The sequence below is a fragment of the Lepidochelys olivacea genome (assembly GCF_965140295.1).
Source record: "Lepidochelys olivacea isolate rLepOli2 genome assembly, chromosome: 7".
Classification (NCBI taxonomy): Eukaryota; Metazoa; Chordata; order Testudines; family Cheloniidae; genus Lepidochelys; species Lepidochelys olivacea.
In genome coordinates, this window is record NC_140417.1 from 109,690,701 (window position 1) to 109,712,811 (window position 22,111).

A 22,111-nucleotide genomic window follows, 5' to 3' on the forward strand; every position below is an offset into this window, starting at 1 on the left:
CCGCAGTCCTGGCGCCGCCTTCGGCTCTAGGCCCGGCCCCGCTGCTTCCCCGCCTCCCAGGCCCCACGCAGGGCGCAGACTCGACCTCGTTCGTTGGCTCCCGCGAGTAGACGCCGGGAGGATCAATGGGTCGCGGCGCAGGGGCTGCCCGAGCCAGGGCTGGGCTTTTCCGCTGCACGCTTGGCGGGGCCGTCTGAAACCGTGTGCGCTGACCGGGGCCCCTCTAGCAAGCCGGGCCTGGCCTCTCCCCCCAACCCGCCCCCCGGGGCCCCTCCGGCGGGCCTGACCTCTCCCCCTAACCCGCCCCCCCGGGGCCCCTCCGGCGGGCCTGACCTCTCCCCCCAACCCGCCCCCCCGGGGCCCCTCCGGCGGGCCTGACCTCTCCCCCCAACCCGCCCCCCCGGGGCCCCTCCGGCGGGCCTGACCTCTCCCCCCAACCCGGGGCCCCTCCGGCGGGCCTGACCTCTCCCCCCAACCCGGGGCCCCTCCGGCGGGCCTGACCTCTCCCCCAACCCGCCCCCCGGGGCCCCTCCGGCGGGCCTGACCTCTCCCCCAACCCGCCCCCCGGGGCCACTCTGCGTGGCCTGGTCTCCCCACCTCTCGGGTCGCTGCCCTGGGACTCCTCCGTTCGGCCTCCCCACTTGCCCCTAGCGCTGCACCCTCCCGGGGCCCCTCTGGGTGACCTCCCCACCCCCTGGATGCTTTGGGTGGCTCCCCCCCTTCTGCCTACACCTCCGGGTCTCTCCTCTGTGTGATTTCCCCACCGTGGCTCAGTAAATAATTGATTTCTCGGTTTGGGGGCTGAAGTGGACAATAAATAAATAAAATCGGTTAGTTTCTAAGTGAAACAGATTTTTTTTTTCAGTTGCCAAAACGCAGAACCGAAAACGTTTCATTCAGGTTGAATGAAACTTTTTGAATGTCCTTCTGAAGCAATATTTCAAAACAAAACCATAAGGCTTGAAACAAAATGTTGATCTGAAGCGACATTGCTAAATGAAATGGTTCATTTAACAATATCAGACTGGTTTGTTTCAAAAATGTCAAAAGGAACCGGTTTTACTTTTTTTTTAAAAAATTCCTAATGTTGTTCAAAACTGCATTTTTCAACTAATTTACTGGATAATCAAAAAGTTTTGTCCGGCTCTATTTCACACCCTCAGGCTGCACCAATGTGCACACTTGAACTCCATGTTTACTGGTGAATTGTCAATGTATTTTGATGATTACTTAGGGTTGGTTGCTTTAATAAATTACACTTCTGGGGGGGGGCATTGAGGAGGGAGCATTTCCCATTCTTAAATGTATATCATTGATGATAATTATCCAAGTGGATCTCTATTGTTGTTGTTATGTATTATTCCTATATGCCTCCTGAAGAGTGTCAGTGTCTCCTCTTAAATATGTACCTGTTTGCAGGATCAGGCCATAGTCTGAAGGCATCTCTTTCTGCTTATTTAGCTTTTTGTCTGTGCCTTAAAGCTTTCTCCTTTGCAACCATGTGAAACAGCTTTCTCCATATCACCACCTTTCCAATCTATTTTCAAATAGGAGATGAAAACTCTTTTTTACTTTTGTCCATCACTCTGAATTTTTCTCTTCCTCTGCTATTAATTTTCTATTTTAACTTTGTAACTATTTGTATTACTGTATTTAACTCTGAGTTACTTAACTCTGTAAATCATTGATGGGTATAGTTTACATGCAAGCTATTATACAAAATACAGTTGTATTGCTTAGAAGTCTTATTTTATTATCAATTGTTTTTATTACGGTTATGTCCAGAGGTTCCAAACAGGATTTGGGCCCAGGAATGTTTGGCACTATACAAACACATACAAAATACAAAAAGAAAAGGAGTACTTGTGGCACCTTAGAGACTAACCAATTTATTTGAGCATGAGCTTTCGTGAGCTACAGCTCACTTCATCGGATGCATACCGTGGAAACTGCAGTAGACATTATATACACACAGACACCATGAAACAATACCCCCTCCCACCCCACTGTCCTGCTGGTAATAGCTCAAATAAATTGGTTAGTCTCTAAGGTGCCACAAGTACTCCTTTTCTTTTTGCAACAGCAGGACAGTGGGATGGGAGGGGGTATTGTTTCATGGTGTCTGTGTGTATATAATGTCTACTGCAGTTTCCACGGTATGCATCCGATGAAGTGAGCTGTAGCTCACGAAAGCTCATGCTCAAATAAATTGGTTAGTCTCTAAGGTGCCACAAGTACTCCTTTTCTTTTTGCGAATACAGACTAACACGGCTGTTACTCTGAAACCATACAAAATACAGATCTTGCAAAGTCTTATGTAAAGTTAAGCAAATGCATAAATGTAGGATTGAGGCCTACCTGTTTTCTTCTCTTTTGAGTACCTCTTCACTGGATTGTGTACAGTTCTAGAAATGGAAAATTGTGTCTCGCTATTCTTTGAACATGTCAATAAAGTAGTGGATAAAGGAGAATCAGTTGACATAATTTATTTAGACTTCCAAAAGGCCTTTAACCAGGTCCTTGACAAGAAGCTACTAAAGAAGCCAGCAGTCATGGGGTGAGAGGCAAAGTATTGTCATAGATCAAAACTGGCTAGGAGACAGAAAGCAAAGAGTATGATCAAGTGGTCAGTGTTCATCAGGAGCCTCAAAGTTCCATACGAGGTCTTGTTTAATATATTTATTAATGATCTAGAAAGGGGGGGGTGAGTACTGAAGTAGCAAAATTTGTAGAAACCACAAAGTTATTCAGGTTTCAGAGTAGCAGCCGTGTTAGTCTGTGTTCGCAAAAAGAAAAGGAGTACTTGTGGCACCGTAGAGACTAACCAGTTTATTTGAGCATAAGCTTTCGTGAGCTACAGCTCACTTCATCGGATGCAAGCTGTTATTCAGGTTCGTCAGGACCACAGAGGACTGTGAGGAACTTCAGAGAAACCTAAAGAAGGAAAGTGAACAGGGAACACAATGGCAAATTAAACTCAGTGTTGATTAATGCCAAGTAATGCACATTGAAGGAAAAATATTAAACTACTCTCACCTTACAGGGTTCTAAATGAACTCTATAAGCTCAAGAAAGGGACCCTAGGCATCAGTGTAGACAGCACAGTAAAGACTTCTGCTAAATGTGCAGCTGCAGTAAAAAAAAAGCTAGTACTTTAGAATGCATAAGGAAGGGGAATAATACAAAGAATGTTATAATGCGTTTATACAAATAAATGGTGTGGCCTCCCCCTGAAATACTGAGCATCACATCTCAAAAAAAGATATAAAGGGCATAGTACAACTCTCATATAGAGATTAAAAAGATTGGGATTTTTTACCTTAGAAAGGACATGCATAAGAGGGAGCATGACAAAAATATATAAAATAATTAACTAACAAAAGTAGATTTGGAATCACTGATCTCCCTGTCTCATACTTCAGGAACAAGGGGATGTTCAGTGAAATTAAAAGTTGGGAAATTCAAAATCGATTAAACAGTTTTTCACACAATGTGTAATTAGACTGTGAAACTCACCCCCACAGGAAGTTGTTGAGGACAAGAAGTTACCAAAATTCAAACCAGGTTTGGATATGGATAAAAGAATATATGGAGTTATAATTAATTATAAGAAAATTGGAAGGAATATTAAACTCTGCTTCAGGGTTTAGGTCAATCTCTAACTATGGGAGATCAGGGAGAGGCCTATCCCACATCTGTCTACTCTGTGGTTATTACACCTTCCTCTGACTCACCTAATATTGGCCACTCTGAGAGACCAGATACTGGACTAGATGGACCGCAGGTCTGATCCAGTATGACAATTCCTATGTTCTATCTCTCCTTTTTTGAGAGTGGGGGTAAGAGGTGGAGAAAGAGAGCACTAGAACAACTACAGTGCTTATCAGAAGTCCTCCATTCCACACCTAGCCTCTGTTTCGATTCCTCCTGCTCTTCCTGCAATTAACAGAAACAATCATTTATTTCTGGTAAAATAACTATTTGAGAGACTGCTGGTTGCTTCCCGGCTCTCATCCTGTTATTAAACCACCATATTAAAATATATTGTTATGTATGTTGCACTTTAATTGTTTTGAGACTTTATATATGTTTTTGTGGCTGTACAATATTGAAACAATGAGAAAACAAAAAGAAATCAACAATCGAAAGAAAACTTTATTCTTCCGTTAAAAAAGGAAAAATTCCATTAAAAATATAGCAAAACAAGAATAAATTGTCATCTCACCACCATAAATAGCCAGACGTCAGACCTGAGCCTTCCCCCTACTCTATGTTCTATATAGTTCTGGAAAATGTGCTCATGTTCAGGGAAGCCAGTGCCGGAAGGCTTTTATCTGGTGAGGTGTGCAAGTCTGGGCTCAAGAGTAAAATTTGTCATGTCATGTGTTTTCCTTGGTTTTGTGTTAGTATGTTATGTATAGAGCAACCTTAACTCACACAAAATTTGTTTTTCTGTATTCATTTCCCAGAACTTTTTTTTTTTTTTTAGTTTAAGAAAGGCTCTCCAACCTCCCAATGGCTAGTTTCACACAGCACTGAGCTCTAAAGTGATCAGCAAACTGATTCCTGAACTGGCTGAACAGTCTGATGAAGAACAGGCTCTTCAGCTTTAGTGGCTGTTGCTTTCATGAAGAGAGGGAGCTCCAGAGCTGGGTGAAACAACTTCACAAAGAATAAGACTCCTGCTGTGACAGCTGCTGCTTTGTCAAATATGCTGTTTTCCATTAAACTGTTTAACCGGTTCAAGAGCCACATTCATGAACCTGCTAAACAGGTTCACGGAGCTCTACAAGCCAACAACTACTACTAGTCCAGAGAGCATCCCAGTAATCCTGAAACTGTTCAGCCAATTCAGCAGCTGTGCTCAGCCAGGACATAAATCATGATCTCCCCCTCCTAAAAACAACTAAACCATGGACTCAGTCTGCTAGCTGTGATGTAAACCAACAATTATGATGTAAATCCCTAGTCCCCTCCCCCTCCCCATTTTTACTTAAGAAAACGTAACTTTGGAGAACCCCCCAAACTCTCACTAGATAATTAATTTTTTTTTTTTTTGGTTACTTTCTACAGATTGTAGTTTTTACGCTCGAGGAGCCTGGAAAATCGTGACACTCAGGATGAGAAAAGAAAAGGAGGACTTGTGCCACCTTAGAGACTAACCAATTTATTTGAGCATGAGCTTTCGTGACAGCGCTCTACCCCCTCCGCTAGGGGGCGATTCTAGGCGGGACAGTTGCTCCCTGCCGGACTGTACCCTCCCCCCCGCCCCCGGCAGCTGCACGTCAGGAGGAGGGATTTCCGGTTCTGGGCACGTCGGTGCGGGTGGGTCACGTGGTGCTCTCCCTTTCCGGCCCAGCAGGCTGTCTGGCTGGGCGTACGGAGCCATCCGCCGCCGCCCTGTGAGGAGAAGCTGCTGCCCCCGCCGCCATCATGCCGGTGTATTTCCAGCGGCCCGAGAATGCCCTGAAGCGGGCGAACGGTGAGTGCGGGCGGGGCTCAGGGCCTGCCCCCCTCCCCTCCCCTCCCCGGAACGTGTCCCCTCCGCGGCCCATTGTAGCTGGGTGGCGAAGGCCCCGGCCTAGGCCTGGCCTCGGCGCAGGGATCAGCAACCTGGGCGGCCAAGGCAGGGGCAGGGGCCTGGGGGCACGTTCAGCGTTTCCCTCGCGTTGGGCCTCTCGCCCGCCCCTCCCTCCCCCCCCGAGCAGCAGCAGACGGCGCCGCCGGGCTCCTCCCCCGTGTGGGGAGTCGCCGCCTCAGCGGGGCCCTACTCGGCCATGTGGCGCGGGCGCGATACGTGCGGCAATAAACCCGCACGGCTGCCCTGCGCTGCCTGTGTCCGATTCCGAGCCGAGGCGCCTGGGGACGGCAGCTGCCCCGGTTCTGTGCCGCACCGAATACGCTGCTGGCCCTCAGCCGATCTCATGTAAACGCCGCCTCTCACATGGCAGCATTTCCTAGACTGCACCTCCCAGTACTGCCGCAACAGCCACTGCCTCTGATGAAGGGAAGCCGTCAGCGATTGTATAGCACACTGCGTGGCGCCAGGGGGAAGGCAGGTCAAGGGCACACGCCATTCAATTTCTGTTTGTACTGTAGCAGCATCTTGGCACATGAATCCATAATCAGACTCTGGAGACGCTCAGTAAAAGGACAGCCCCTGACTCTAAACATGCACAAATTAAGGTGTGACAGAGCGCTGCCAGATGGGTGAGACAACCAGTGTTACAGTAAAATGAGGAAAGTATTGGGCATCGCACAGACCTGCCTAGCCAGTTGACAAACTGTTGTTTACACACAGTAGTCGCTGGGCAACTGACATGGTATTGATGCAGAGTGAACCGAACTTTGTTTATTAAAGGTGTTGTATGAGAGACCTCTGCACAATACATGGTGTAGAACTCTGTTTTTTTCTCAGTACATTTGGCTGAATCGGTCCTGCTGGAATATGAGAGATGTATATGTGGTCAACTACTTTCCCCATATTGTTCTTTACAGGCCCCATATTTAACAATCCACTTCTAGTTAACTGATCTTATTTTATAGACAGCAAAAATATCAGTTATGAAACTCACTGTATAAACAGTAGTATGCTGGGACACATGCACACTCGGTTTTAAGGCTAATATCACTAAGGACTGCTGCTGAAGTACCCTATACCAGCTTCCAAGAACAAAGCCTGACTGGCTGTGGTTTTCAACAGACTCTTACCAAATTGAATGTACAGATTTAGCACTTTTTATCTTCAGTTTTAAATAGCCAGCAAAAACCATCTGAAGAGATGGTGTCTGCCTAAGGCTCTGATCCTGCTAGGTGTTGCCAGCTTCAAAACAGTAACGTGCAGATCTGGACCTAAAGGTAGCACAAAGTTATATTGGATGGTACATGGGGTTTGACATGGCACCTTAGGAGGTGGGAGTTGTGTTTTCAAGATGGTCCTGAGTGCAGGTTTCTCTGTCACCTTAATAATGAAGGCTGGAATTGTCAGAGCTGCCTAAGGGAGTAGGCCACCTAACTCTTAGGGTCCTTTGAAAATCCTGTCCAAAAAGACTCTGCCCTCCAAAACAATGACTATAGTAATCTTTAAATTACATCTGTCTGAATGACAGACAAACTACCCAGGTTCTGTATTTCCTGCCCTCAAGATGCAGGTCAGTCTTTAGTTATTCATCTAATCGCAAAATGCATAGGCATCTGCCATGATTTTGAAAGCACTTCATAAATATTAATTAAACTTCACAATTTCATTATTTTGATTTTTATGGTACTTTACACAAATTTAAATAATACTTAACATGAAGATTTAAATCAACATTTATAGGACTGCCATGGTGAAATAATCCCCCAAAATGATCTTCATAACTCTGGGATATGGGGGAAAGGAAGATCTGGTGTTTGTATTTTGTATGTGATATATTGAAAAGTGGGTGGCTGTATTTCGCATTTGCTTCAGTTTGTGAATGGGCTCTACATATAGCCATATGTAGAGCATGTTCCAGTAATCTTATCATAAAGAAACAAAGGCGTAGATAATTGTAGCAAGCTCTATGTCAAAAAAGGATATTTTTTCTGTCTAATCACAGATGGGGTAAAAATCGCAGTTGGCCACTGCCATTGATACGGTTTTTCCTATCCATGCACACAACTAAAACTCTCATTCAGGCTCTCATCATATCACATCTCAGTTATGGCATCATCCTTCTCTCTTGTCTTAACAAATATGGCACCCCTTTATCAAACGTAAGCTGCTTGTCTTCTTTTTCAAGGCTCTTCACAACCTATGCCGGTCCTACCTATTGTATTCACTAGCAAAATGACAACTCCCACTTCTGATTATGCCAGGCTCCATCACCCACACGTTATAGTCAACGGTCACCTTTGTACTTTCTCCCATGCTGCCCCTTATGCTTTGGAACAGCTTTCTGTACACATCCTCAAAGCTATCCCATTTTCCTCCTTCAGCTCTCTACTTAAAACTCTCCTCTGCCATAGTGCCAACAAAAAACTTGACCAGTTAGGCCACTGGTGTGTCAAGACTACCACCAGTCACGCTGACTAATACTATCCTTGTACTCCCTTGTCTGTCCACCTTTTGTCTTACATTTAGACTGTAAATTCTTTTTGGCAGGGATTGTCTTTTTGTTCTGTTTATACAGTGCCTAGCACAATGGACTCCTGGTCCATGTCTGGGAGCCCTAGTGACTATGCATAATAACAGGTTTCAGAGTAGCAGCCGTGTTAGTCTGTATCCGTAAAAAGAAAAGGAGTACTTGTGGCACCTTAGAGCCTAACAAATTTATTAGAGCATAAGCCGATGAAGTGAGCTGTAGCTCACGAAAGCTTGTGCTCTAATAAATGTGTTAGTCTCTAAGGTGCCACAAGTACTCCTTTTCTTTCTAGTGACTATGGTAATACAAATATTTAATAATAATACCTGAGAATTGAGAAATGGTAGAGAATTTAATATGGTTTCTAGTGAGAACTTGTATTGCAAATAGTGGACATGCTCCCTCAGGCAAGGGTGTTGCCCAGATTTTAAGAACCTAAGAATGGCCAAACGGGGCCAAACCAAGCCCAGTATCTTCTGTTCTGATAATGGCCAATGCCAGATGCTTCAGAGGGAATGAATAGCAGGAAATCATCAAGTGATCCATCCTCTATTGTCCACCTCAACCTTCTAGCACCCAGAGCATGGGGTTGCATCAACATTTATCGGATCTGCTCATCTTGCCTAATAGCCATTGATGGACCTATCCCCCATAAATTTACCTAATTCTTTTTTTAACCCAGTTATACTTTTGGCCTTCACAACATCCCTGGCAATGAGTTCCACAGGTTGACTGGGCGGTGTGTGAAGAAATACTTCCTTATGTTTGTTTTAAACTTGCTGTCTATTAATTTCATTGGGTGACCCCTGGTTCTTTTTTTATGTAAAAGAGTAAATAACACTCATTTTTTCCACACCGTTCATAATTTTATAGACCTCTATCATATCCCCCCTTAGTCATGTCTTTTCCAAGCCAAAAAAAATCCATCTTTAATTCCTTCTCATATGCAAGCTGTTCCATACCCTTAATCGTTTTTGTTGTCTGTCTCTATACCTTTTCCACTTCTAATATATCTTTTTTTGGGATTGGGTGACCAAACTGCAGAATTTAAGGTGTGAATGTGGGATGGATTTATATAGTGGCATTATGATATTTTTGGTCTCATTATCTATCCCTTTCAAATGTTCCTAACATTCTTTTAGCTTTTTTGACTGCTGCTGCATATTGAGTGGATGTTTTCGAAGAACTATCCACAGTGACTCCAAGATCCCTTTCTTGAGTGGTAAAAGCTAATTTAGACCCTGTCATTTTATATGCATGGTTGGGATTATGTTTTCCAATGTGCATTACTTTGCCTTTGTCAACATTGAATTCCCTCTGCCATTTTGTTGCCCAGTCACCAAATTTTCTGACATGCCTCTGTAACTCTTTGCGGTCAGCTTTGAACTTTACTATCTTGAGTAATTTTGATTCATCTACAGATTTTGCAACCTCAGTGTTTACCTCTTTTTCCAGATCATTTATGAATATGTTGAACAGCACTGGTCCCAGTATAGATCTCTGGGGGACGCTGCTGTTTATCTCTCTCCATTGTGAAAACTGACCATTTATTCCTACGCTTTGTTTCCTATCTTTTAATCAGTTACTGATCCATGAGAGGCTCTTCCCTCTTACCCTATGATTATATACTTTGCTTAAGAGCCTTTGGTGAGGGACTTTGTCAAAGGCTTTCTGAACGTCCAAGTACACTATATCCACTGGATTATCCTTATCCATGTGTGTGTTGACACTCTGAAAGAATTCTTGTAGATTGTTGAGGCTTGATGCTCCTTTACAAAATCTGTGTTGACAGTTCCACAACAAATCAAGTTCATTTATGTCTGATAATTCTGTTCTTTACTACTTTTCAACCAGTTTGTCTGGTATTGAAGTTAGGCTTACTGATCTATGATTGCCAGGATTGTCTCTGGAGGCTTTTTTAAACATTGGTGTCACATTAGCTATCCTCCAGTCATCTGGTAGAGAAGCTGATATGGCTATGTACTTAGTAGTTCTGCAACATATTTGAGTTCCTTCAGGACGCTTGGGTGAATACTAGTGACTTATTACTGTTAAATTTATCAGCTTGTTCTAAAACCTCCTCTGACACCTCAATCTGGTACAGTTCCTCAGATTTGTAATCTAAAAGGGATGGCGTAGGTATGGGAATCTTCTTCACATCCTGTGCAGTGAAGATTGATGCAAAGAATTCATTTAGCTTCTCTGCAATTATCTTACCTTCCTTAAGTGATCCTTTAGCTCCTTGATCGTCCAGTGGCTACACTAATTGTGTGTCAGGCTTCCTGTTTCTGATGTACCTAAAAAAAATGTTGCTGTTAGTTCTTGAGTCTTTTGCTAGTTTTCTAACATTATCTCTATCTTGTCAGGATCGAGCCTCAACCAACTCCCAGACTCTCATAGAAACTGGATCATTTGTTCCAGTCTACCAGCTGGGTCATATCCTATGAGAGGAGAGAGTTCAGCCTTTGTATTGGATAGCTGATAGCTTCTTCATTTAGGTGATATAGTTGAAAAGAAAAAAATAGGATTTAAGGACGATGGGACAGAAAACAATAACACAAAGTAGGGTGTTTTGCATAGCCATTGAAGGATGAATAATTTAAATTTGGCTACATTTAGAATGATTAATCTTCCACATCTCAACTATAGTGATGTAGAAGGGCTGTGCTGCAATTTGGCCCTTCAGGAACTCTTTGGGTGCTCTTGCTTTTGTTAAATTACCATTAATTACCTGATCTACTGTAAGAACTTGTCCTGCGTGAGCTTAATGCCTATGATTTTGAGCTTTTAATTTTTAATTGTGTGCTGTAGTCAGCACTGAGAATCATGACTGGACAGACTAGCATTCTCACTGCAGGACTGAACTAGTCTGTCATGTTTGTTCTCATAGGTTAAAAACCTCCAGTTGAGCAGTAATTGACCCATGTGCTGTGTTCAGCAATAAGAACAACCTAAATTGTAAACTGTCTGTAGTTTTATTTAAAAACATCATGGTGAATTTAAAATTATGCTAAATGTCATGGGATATCCAGATTTTGTAACACTGTAATTTATATACTGTTTTACCTACAGAGGGAGCAGTCAGTTCCTCTTGCGTGAAATGACTGCTCACATAAGCTAGCCTCCTAGCATTTAGTAGAGTGGTTCCAGAACTGAAATGCCCCTTTTGTTCTTGATTTATATTGTGGAAACCATTAGCCATATTATAACTTTATTTCCATTTTTAATGTTCTGATCTCTTAAAAGATAAATACTGAATACACATGTAACTTTCCCATCTTTCACCACTTTCTGACAGCTAGATGTTTTTTGAAGGTAACTCTGACTGTTAGACTGATACAGCAGGTGATGTGCTGCTCTGGCAGCTTGGATTTTCTTTTGCTCTTGTGTTACCACTTTGTCATTTCTTTGTTTCTCTGATCCCCTCCTCCATTGCCTCTGTCCTCACTTATTGTGGGGGATACCACCAGTTTTTAAGGATTTAGGAAAATACTGACCCCATTACAGTATTGTTTACCTCTACCTTTTACCTGATTTGTATTTCTTCCTCCTCTTTTCTGTCATCATTTTTTCTGTCCTCTTCATCCTCTCATCTCTTTTGCCTCCCTTTTCCAATTTTTTTTATTGCTGTTGCACAGTTTAAAAATGCCTTTTGTTAGTGCGTGTGTGTATCTTGGGAGTTTTGTGTGCTGCTCCAAAGTAGTTTGCTCCTGAATGGCTTGGTGCATTTCATGCTCCACTTTACACATGCTACAGGGAGGGCAAAATTGAGCCATGATTACAATGTGAGGTCCTTTTAATAACTGCAACCACTCAGCCTCTGCACTTGAGGGCTGGTAAGGGGTTAGCAGTCCCCCTTGATGGCATGATCCTTAAGCCTGGGTGTATATATTTCCCTGTACATTATTAATAATACTTACATAGACCCTGATCCTGCATTTATAGCCAGAGAGGTAGACCTTTGCTTTGTGCCTGTATGGAACTCTGATGTCACTGAAGGACAGAGCCATAGGGTATGTCTACACTGCAGTGTAAGCCTGTGTCTACGGGACTCAAATTCACAGACTAGGTGTTTCAAAGCCCATGCTTAACTGTCCACACTTATTAGTAATCATGAGTTTAGAATTTCTGGTCTTGGGTCTCACACCAGCACTCATGTGTCCACACCGTACTGCACAAACCTGAGTCAAACCAGCCTATCCCAGGCTTCCTAGTACCCTCCCCAGCTGTAGCTCTTGGTTCATAGTGCACTGTGGGAAAACTTCACTCTCCACCCAGCAGCACTTTACTGGAAGTTGCCTCCGCCCACCAACACATCCAGCTGAGCTGTCTTTGGGTCTGTACCAGCGTCTGGAGCCAGTCTGGAGGTATCATTTAAAGAACTTGTACTGCTTGCGCTTTCACTTCAGGAAACAGGCAGAGCATCCATGAGATACTGGTGCACATTTGGGCAGTGTTTTCTGTGCTACCGAAGCACATCTAGAGGAGGAGAGCAGTACAGACATGGCAGAGTCCAACTGGCAGATGTTTGCTTGTGGCTCTTGGTATAGCTGCTGATACTCCTTCTCAGGACTGGCGCCTCTGGAGCAGGACCATAAGCAGAAACTGGTGGGATCTTATCTTACGGACCTGGGATGACCAGCAGTTTGTCCAGAAGTTGTGCATGAAGAAAGTAACATTTCCAGAGCGCTGTGAACAGTTTGCACTAACCCTCCAGTATCAAGACACACACATGAGGGAGGCCATGCTGGTCCAGAAGTGGTTTGCTATAACTATCTGGAAGTTAGCTACTCCTTATGCTGCAGATCTGTTGCTAATCAGTTTGGTTTGGCAAGTTGACTATAGTAGCAGAAGTATCTGAGGCAGTATTGCATGTGATTTATCCAAAGGTAGTGGGCATAAACAATGTCCCTGAAATAATTGCTGGTTTTGAGAGAATAGTGTTTTCAAACTGCCCCAGGACCATTGATGGGACTAATGTTCCCATAGTTTATTCTCCTCAAGGAGCACAAGAGTACGTAAACTGCAGAAGGGTATTACTCCATTGTTATTCAGGGTCTTTTCGACCACAGAGACTGATCCGTGGAAAAGTGCATGATAATAGGGTTTTCTGCCAATTGGGAGTTTACCTTCATGGGCAGACTGGAACCTACCAGATGACATTGTCATACTGTTGTTCTAGGAGACTCGTGTGTGTTCTCTTTTGCCTGGAGTTATGAAAGAGTACTCTGATCACAGAGACGCTGGCAAAAAAAGGTTTAATTACCTGCTCAGTAGGTGTAGAATGGTGGTTGAATGTGCATTTGGTGCTGTTTACAGAATCGTTTGGAATCCTCTGCATTATTGTGGCTTGCTGTGCTCTTCACAAAGGTTGTGAAGCCACAGGCAAGCCATTTAATCTGAAGTGGATGTATGATAGTGATGGATTGGTGGACCAATACACTCCACCAGAAAGTGCACCTGTCACAACTGGTGCAGGATTCACTCGTGCAACAGAAATCAGGGATGCTTTGTGCACTCACATTATGAACTTGCATGGACCAATGGATGAAGGAGAATAATATGCTTCTGAATGCATCTGAATAGCAATATCAACAATAAACTAAGTATTATCACTGCGGGAGGGGTAGTGATTGTTATGAATTTTTAATTGAGGATGAGATAACTGCTTACAGTGTGGTAGTGGGGATGGTGGGTTTTATGCATTTTTACTTATGGATAAGATGAACTGTGGCTTTTACTTATGGATTTGAAAAGATGTTTTGAGATGTTTTGTCATATACGACTTCCCAGTTATGCCTCCTCATGTTTTTTATCTTTATTCTTTTAAATATATATTTTATGCAGTTCATCTGTAGTGATAGTAATAAACTTTGTTATTGAATACAAAGGCTTTATTTGTCATTCTGCAATACAATCCTGTTAACAATATTAAAAGCCTTATAGGTAGGCCAGCTGCCATGAAATGACCAAAAGGGAAATTAAATAAAATCAAATGCATATACAAAGAGTGAACAGTGCAAAACCATGAAACTAGTGAAAAAAAATAAATAAATTGAAACTCTCCGACTTATGAGTGTCCCCTACCTCCCCATTCCTTGCCCTTCTAGGGCATGTTGTGTGCACTTGGAGCTGCATGGGGGTGGAGGACTGCACTGGGTATGTTTTCCCAGTCCAGCTAGCGTTCAGTGCTGGTTTCATGGGCCACAGAACCGTAGAATTGTCCAAAGAGTTCCTGGTTTGCAGGATATGGTGGCATGAAGGGGACTCAGGACATGGTGCTGGCTTAGCAGGTGCGGGTGAATCCAGGAGCCTGCACTCTCTTCGCTGTTAGCAAGCAGCCTCTCAAATAGGTCTTTCTCTCAAGTGACATCCCTGCTCAAAGAACTGCACTGCAAGTATCTCCTCGCACTCTTTGAATCTCTTTGCCTTTCACTCTGTCGTGAATTCTTTTCCCTCTTGTACTGGTGGTTGCCCCTGTCCAGGATGTCTGCCAAGAGGTCATCTCAGACAAACATCCTCTTTGACTGCCTTTTGGCAGTGCGACACCCCAGGTTCCTGCTGGTCTGTGTCTGGCATGGAGAAGTAGAAAATATCAGCTTGAAAACAGAAATGAAACAGGGCTGTTTCAGTATTACAGAAGTCTATATCATCGCAGAAGTGGCTTTGGAATCTCCAGGACAAAAAAATGATACTCTGAAGGAGTTTTACAAAGTATTTGGAGAGCTTAAATTTTTAGTCCTGTTCTGTGAACAGTAAGAGCTAGTATATGTAAAGCCTTCACGCACAACAGAAAGGTGAAATTTACAAATGATATATCTTTAAAAATTGCTGACCACTTCAGCTTGGGGGCAAAGGTATAAACCATGGAAGTAAACTTGCTGTGGTTTACTGCCTATAGTTTCACAATCCTTTCAGGCACTCAGTATTCTGGAAATTTCTGAATATTAAAGGTATGTTCTGTTCCAGACTACTGGTGGCAAGCCAGCCATTTATGCTAAGGAGGTTTTCAATTTGCAGTGAGTGAGCAACACATCTATGAGTGGAAGGGGCTGGTGACCTGCAGAGGAGGACCTAGAAAAATCACCCTGCTCTGAAATGTGACTACCCTTCTGGTGTTTATACTATGGGAAAAGTTTGCAGCACCTGGGATTGGATCAAAATTCATAGGGAAATGAACAGGACTCCCACTGGCTGGGCTCCCATTGTTAGTTCCCCTCCCTTCCCTTAGGATATTTAGTAAAAGTCACAGGCTCCCGTGAATTTTTGTTTGTTGCCTGTGACCTGTCTGTGTCTTTTGCTAAAAATACCTGTGACAAAATCTTAACCTTAGTCATGAACCAGAAATCTCTCATTTGTATATTAATAACAGACATGGATACAGAAACTTACCAGCCCTCAGGCTGCTTCTGCCTTTTCTGTTTCTGCTGCTGGTTCTGTGGCAGGCTGCTCCTCTGGAAAGTCATCAAACAGCTCCTGTGAGCATGGCCCCGGATGTGCTGTAGCTGCTCTGGAGGCAAAGTGTCCACAGGGACTCGCATGAGCACCTGAGTCACTTTGTAATAGTGATCCGGTGGCTGCTGCCCTCCTTCTGGTGCTGTAATACAGTGCTTCTCAAGCTATCTGATGTGGGGGACCAGCATTTTTTTTCCCCAATGTGTGTGCAGACCGGCAATGGTCCGCGGACCACCACTTTGAGTAACACTGCTGTAGTAGATTCAGGGGGTCAGAAGGTCACCATCCTGGCTGATTGGTTGGCTCAGTGCTTGGTGCAGTTCCCAGCACCTGGTCAAAGTCCTCACAAAAGAGGCAGGATGAGTTCCCAGAGGTGCTGTTCTCATCCCTGGCTTTCTGATAGTCTGTCTGGATCTGCTCTCTGCATTGATCACCTATCCATTGAATCCCCAGCACGCCAGCTTTTCTGATATTTCTTGGTACATGTGGTCATTTCTACTATTCTTACTGGAGTCAGCTGTCTTGTTCACCTCACACCAAAGATGTACCAGAATCTGACTATGGTCCTGTGACCAGGTGTGCCAGCATGCTTGGCAAAGGACTACTTGTTCCTGGCCACAGCTAACACAGAAGGTGATTCAATCTGTTTTCAGTTCAGCAGTCAGAATAAAATGGAAGGATTAAACACAGAATATACTTGAATCAGGGGGGTTGAGTCAATTTCCTGTGGTCAATTTGCGAGACTTGGGATAGAAATGCCAGGAATCACTGGGTCATAGGATTGTGGGATAGCATGGGCAGACTCTCAGGACACAATGCTGAGAACCTGGTCCTGTCCTGACTTGTGTCCACACTGCAAAATGATAGTTTGGACTTGAGTCCCAGTGGGACTTCGGCACTGACCCCACCCCACTGCTGGGCTTTAGGGCCTGGGTCCTGAAGGCGTACTGGCCTGAGTCAGGCAGATTTGTGTATGGACAAAAGGCAGGTTTGGGTTTGAACCTGAGTTTGAGCCCAGGCCTGTGTTGTAGTGTATACATGATTACATCAACTGATATTTTCACTCTGGTCAGTAAAATAAGATCAGCCAATAAAATGTGACCACTGGTTTACTTTGTTACAATTATTAATTCTAAATTACAGTGTGAAATATAGAAAATGTGTATCTTAAGTGGAAGAACTTTTGGTTTGCATATGTAATTGGTCTAATGAAGAGTTTATTTTCAGAATTTCTTGAGGTTGGCAAGAAACAACCTGCCCTCGATGTTCTTTATGATGTTATGAAAAGCAAAAAACATCGAACATGGCAAAAAATCCACGAGCCAATTATGCTGAAGTATCTGGAGCTCTGCGTGGACCTCCGCAAGAGCCACCTGGCAAAAGAAGGATTGTATCAGTACAAGAACATTTGCCAGCAGGTAGGAATTGGGAAATGTTCATTTTTTTTACCACCTGCAGCATGATGTACGTTAGAGTTGTATATTTAAAACTTATATATTACTTCTAAAACATAGAATTGTTTTGTATCCAGGGCCCCAGTCCTGCAAGTCGCTGAGGTCTGCCGAACGGCTTGCAGGGTTGGAGTCTAGATTGCAGAGCACCCAATATAATAGGTTTCCAGGTCTGATCGGTATATCTAGGCACTATTATAAATTTAATCCAGGTAATAAATAATAACTTGATCTTAGATTTATGGTCTTATTCTATATAAGCCTACTTTAGATATTACCACCCTAATTAGAATATATGCTTACAATATTTGTTTCCCACTGTGTGGAGAAAGCCACTTCAGATGTTCTGCTCTTGATCTAGGTGAACATCAAATCCTTGGAGGATGTTGTTCGAGCCTATTTGAAACTAGCTGAAGAAAAAACTGAAGCTGCCAAGGAAGAGTCCCAGCAGATGGTGCTAGACATAGAAGACTTGGATAATATTCAAACTCCAGAGAGGTAGGAGGTCTTTTTTTTCAATTGTAAGCCCTTGTAACGGTTTGTCTCTTTGGTGTGTTTACAGCACCTAGCACAAGGGTATCTTAATCCCCTATGGAGCCTCTGAGTGCTATCATAATATAAATACTTTCTACTACTGCTGAAGGCTATGCTTCTGCTGTCTTTTTAGATAGGACTTAATGTAGCTCTTACCAGTTGTACATTTTAAAAATAGATTTTCTATTTAACTTACAGGTCCTGGTTTTGGATTTGTGGTTAGGTTTGAGATAAGAGGTTTATCTTATTTATCTTAAAATTAAACCATCAGTATTAGAAAAAGTGTCTTTATTGTATAAATGACATATCTGACTTGTAGAGTAAATGTGGTAAATTTTGCTCAATTAATATCCAGATTTTTTTATGATGTGACTTTATTAAGGCAGATTATGTATTTAATAATATAAATGGTTCTGTGAGTGTCTGGGAGTTGTTGGAACCCAATTCAAGCCATCTAAACATTAAAATGCTTGACCATGGTGTCAAATCTTATCTTCTTGACATCATTTTAAATCTAATTAGGCAGTTCTCCAAAATCACCATTTTAAGAAGGAATGTTTCTGGGGTGTGTTTGTGTTTGAAGTGTCAATTAAAACCATCTTTAGGAAAACAAACTACCTGGTGATTGAAGGGATTTGTCTGTAGGCTGGGTGGTGGGGAAGAAATGATTTTAACAGCCTGTGACAAACGTAACCTTAACAAAAATGATTATTTAGTCAAGCATCATCCTGTTCAGAACCATGGAATATGTAGTTGGTCAGGTCTAGGTAAATCAATAATTATTGGTCTAGTGCATAGGCATGTAAATTCACAAATTTAAAATTTGTTAGGATATTCCTGAAAGTGTAAATTTACTTTGTATTTGTAGACAACTTGATATCTTGCAGACTTTAAGAAAAGGGTGGATTTAGTTAGAAGTAGAAAAACAGACATTTTAAATAAGTAGGATGTTGAGCAAATACACATGGAAGCTGTCACTATCTGCATATCTTCTAGACTTTTAGAAAATGTATCCTTTCATATTGCTTAGGCATATCGCTTTAAGGCTCGCGGTCTGTTGTGAAGGTTATAGAAATCAGTGACTATGACCTTAAACTGTTTTCAGATCTGTTTTGTCACATGTCAATAAATACAAGAAAGCATCTGAATCAGTTGCTGGTCCTTCTGGTAGCATTGCAGGGGAGTTGGGGAGGAAGTCTGATGTCTGAATCTGGTAGAGGAGTCTACTGCCCTCTTGGTGGAAGAGGGAAAGACTTTGTAGATGAGGTGTTCCTAAAACAGTCTTTTTTTCTGGTGTTGTGAGGAATACCAGAAGCAAGGAAACCTGGGCCTTTCAGGGCTGCCACCCAGTACCATCAGCCATCTAATTAGGATGCAGCTTGAGCTGGAACAGGTTTTGAATTTCACTGACAAACATGTGACTTCTTTTTAAATTCTTCATAACAGCCAAAGTCTTGGGAATGTGTAAAAATATACAGTAAACCTTAGCCGTTCAAGTTTGACTGGGCTGTTTTGTAGGTCCTAATAAAAAAGAGGTAAGTGAGTGATGAGGGTGGGAACTGTGGGGACTAACTGTAACTTTCTCAATTATAGTGTTCTCTTAAGTGCTGTAAGTGGGGAAGACACTCAAGATCGCACAGATCGGCTGCTTTTAACTCCCTGGGTTAAATTTCTATGGGAGTCATACAGACAGTGTTTGGACCTTCTTCGAAACAATTCTAGGGTGGAACGCCTCTACCATGATATTGCACAGCAAGGTAAAATCAAGCATGAACTGTAAATTACAGTGTGATTTAGGAATATGTGTGTGTGCACACCCTCAGCTGAAAAATTACAGGTTACTTTTGCTTGAATAAAGCTATTGGTGGAAAACATTAATCTCGCAGGCTTCTGTGTGTTCACGCAATATTTTAGAAATTCCTGAGGCCCCTTGACTCCAGGATGGCTGGATCTGTAGTTAATACCTTATTTGATGCAAGTAGTTTCTTATAACAGATCTTCCAAGGGCAGTTTTATTTTTTCCAGGAGTTTCCTCTACTAAAAATGTTTAGGAGTGTTGTACCTGTATTAATCTCTAACCTATTTTCTCAATCACAAGTAGGAGGCACATTTCCCTCTTGTTATCCATTATGGCAAATGTTGTCGTCCCCCCCACCCCCCCAAGTAGATATGACGTAACCAATTTTAGGTGGAATAGCTGACTAGCTGAAATAGTTGTTCTTTCAATCACAAATTATTGGACTTCATGCAGAAATACCTGGATGAACTGTTTTGGGCTGTGCTGCGGAGAAGGAAAGATGAGAAAGTCAAGGTGGCCTTAATATCTGAGCTTTGAAAGAAGAGAAGTGGGCATATAAAGAATCTCCTGGGTTTTTTTGAGTGGGATTGTGGAAGAAATAATCTAGATTTATCTTCCTCCATTTTCATAACATGGATATTTGTATCTTTGTTGAAAGTTACTAGATTTTTTTTTTTCTGTGTCCCAAAGTTGTGCATATTGTGGATGGGTTTCTTGGAGGGGTCTTCCTGTCATGAATCCAGTGTTCCCTGCCATGGTGATTTTTCTCATCCAGAATTGCTTTCCTGTCTATCACTGGGGGAGAAAGGGATATTTCATCTGTAGTAAGTTAGAGTAGAAGTGTCCCACCGCAGGCACTCTTATTTTAAAAAGAGAATTAAAAAGAGGGTGAAGTAAAATCTAGAATTTACCTCCTTTTTGTGAATGTTGAAATAACTTGCCACAGTGGAATAATCTGAATTTCAGCAGTAAGGGCTTGATGAGAATCTCTTCCTGCTTTTCACAGAACCAAAAACTTTTAGAGTCTACCACCCAGACAGTTTTATTCAGAATTAATTTGGACACTTTGTGAAAGGCTGGTACAACATAAAAGCAAGAAACCGTGTTTCCTGTTAAACATTTTAAAAACAGTCTAATAAAGTGATCTTGTGAGGTTTGTAATTGAGTAATTCTGCAAAACCACTCAAGATAGTATTGTCCAGCATAGTCTCTGGTTTGTCTCTTGAGAGGCTTTCAGTGGACTTTTCCAAATCAAGAATCTTTAGGCAACTTGATTTTCATATCATGCAGTTTTGAAGCTATAGCTAATTTTGTAGTTATTTAATAGTTAACATTTAATAGTTAATATTTCTAACATGAACATCATTCAATTTCACAGCTTTTAAGTTCTGCTTGCAGTACACTCGTAAGGCTGAGTTCCGTAAACTCTGCGATAACCTGAGGATGCATTTAGGGCAGATCCAACGCCACCATAACCAAAGTACAGCAATTAACCTCAGTAATCCTGAGAGCCAGTCTATGCACTTGGAGACAAGGCTTGTACAGCTGGACAGTGCTATTAGCATGGAATTGTGGCAGGTATGTGTTAAACTTTATACTTATTAACAGGACCCACAATACTTTACTGCACCAAGATCCATAGACCCTCTGTCCCAAACCGGCATCAAATTTTGAATTTCATGGTGTGTACTCAAAGATCTAAAATACATACAGGGATGCAAAGACATAGAGTGAAATTTTAATGTGTTGAATTTATAGTTATATGTGTATCAAATATCAAACATCTGATGATCCTGGTGCTGTCTAGAAGCAGGACTTCAAGATAAGCCACTACTTGCAATGGAAAATGAATTTTTATGGGCGTTGATGTAGTTGCCAGAGACTGCTTGGAGTATAGGTGAATGGGTGAGGAAATCAGTTAGTTGACCCTCCTCATCTCTGAAAATTTGCTTTCTCAAGAGGGAGATCAGGTTTTCTGGAGGCAGTCAGCAGGGACCTAAATCTGTGATGGGGGGTCCCCATTCTCTAACTATTTTCAAGGTTGCAAAATTGTGGAATGCGACCATCCATGATTTAGATACTAATTTATTTTGTTGTTTCTACTCGGTCTTTTTCCTTTAGAGAAATACCAAAGTCAAAATTACAGTTATTAATGCAAAGTTCTGTTAATTTGTTTTACATTAATCTGAAAAATATTATTTCCATTATGTTCCTTTATCAGGTGTAGATTTGTCATGCTTCTAATATAATAAATCTAAGGCTGTTCTGGTCACTATTGATGAGATGGAGAGAAGGCAAATAGAGCTCGTTAAAAAAATTCTGAGACATTTTATCATTGGAATTTGCCAATTTGTCAAAATCAAAATGTTTTGCCAAGATCTTTCAATTTTGATGAAGTTCTGATGGAAACCAGGCAGACTTCTGACAACTTTGTGTGCTTGATTTCTTGTCAGCTCATCCACCTGGCTCCTTTGTATCCTACCTGGTGGGCTGACAGAGAGAGCTGAGAGCCTCGCTGGGAGTCCAGGCTCGCTGATCTTTTGTAGCCTTGGGCTTCCAGAGTCTGTGGCTCCAAAGCAGCCCACCAGGCAGACTGCTGCAGATCTGGTGTTTATTCCCTTTTATAGAGAATTTGGAAATCTTCTCGCTTTGTGCCAAATCGGAATGAAACCAAAATTTTCCATGAAACAGAATTCCCTTTGCTGCCCAGCTCTAGCAAATGGCTTTAAATTATTTGGAATATATGTAAATCATTTCTTTGTTAG

The 22,111-nt window shown here is 42.4% G+C and overlaps 1 protein-coding gene across 1 annotated transcript in view; it reads left to right on the forward strand.

Annotated features, from left to right (window-relative positions):
- The first annotated feature begins 5,323 nt into the window (after nucleotides 1–5,323).
- The window catches only part of EIF3A (eukaryotic translation initiation factor 3 subunit A), a 49,181-nt gene continuing 32,393 nt past the window's right edge, over nucleotides 5,324–22,111 (forward strand). Inside the window, exons 1-5 of the mRNA XM_084634866.1 lie at nucleotides 5,324–5,482; nucleotides 16,791–16,981; nucleotides 17,376–17,512; nucleotides 19,142–19,305; nucleotides 20,725–20,924. Coding sequence (XP_084490992.1) covers nucleotides 5,434–5,482; nucleotides 16,791–16,981; nucleotides 17,376–17,512; nucleotides 19,142–19,305; nucleotides 20,725–20,924 — 741 coding nt within the window. The 5' untranslated portion in view covers nucleotides 5,324–5,433. The remainder of the gene's footprint in view (nucleotides 5,483–16,790; nucleotides 16,982–17,375; nucleotides 17,513–19,141; nucleotides 19,306–20,724; nucleotides 20,925–22,111) is intronic.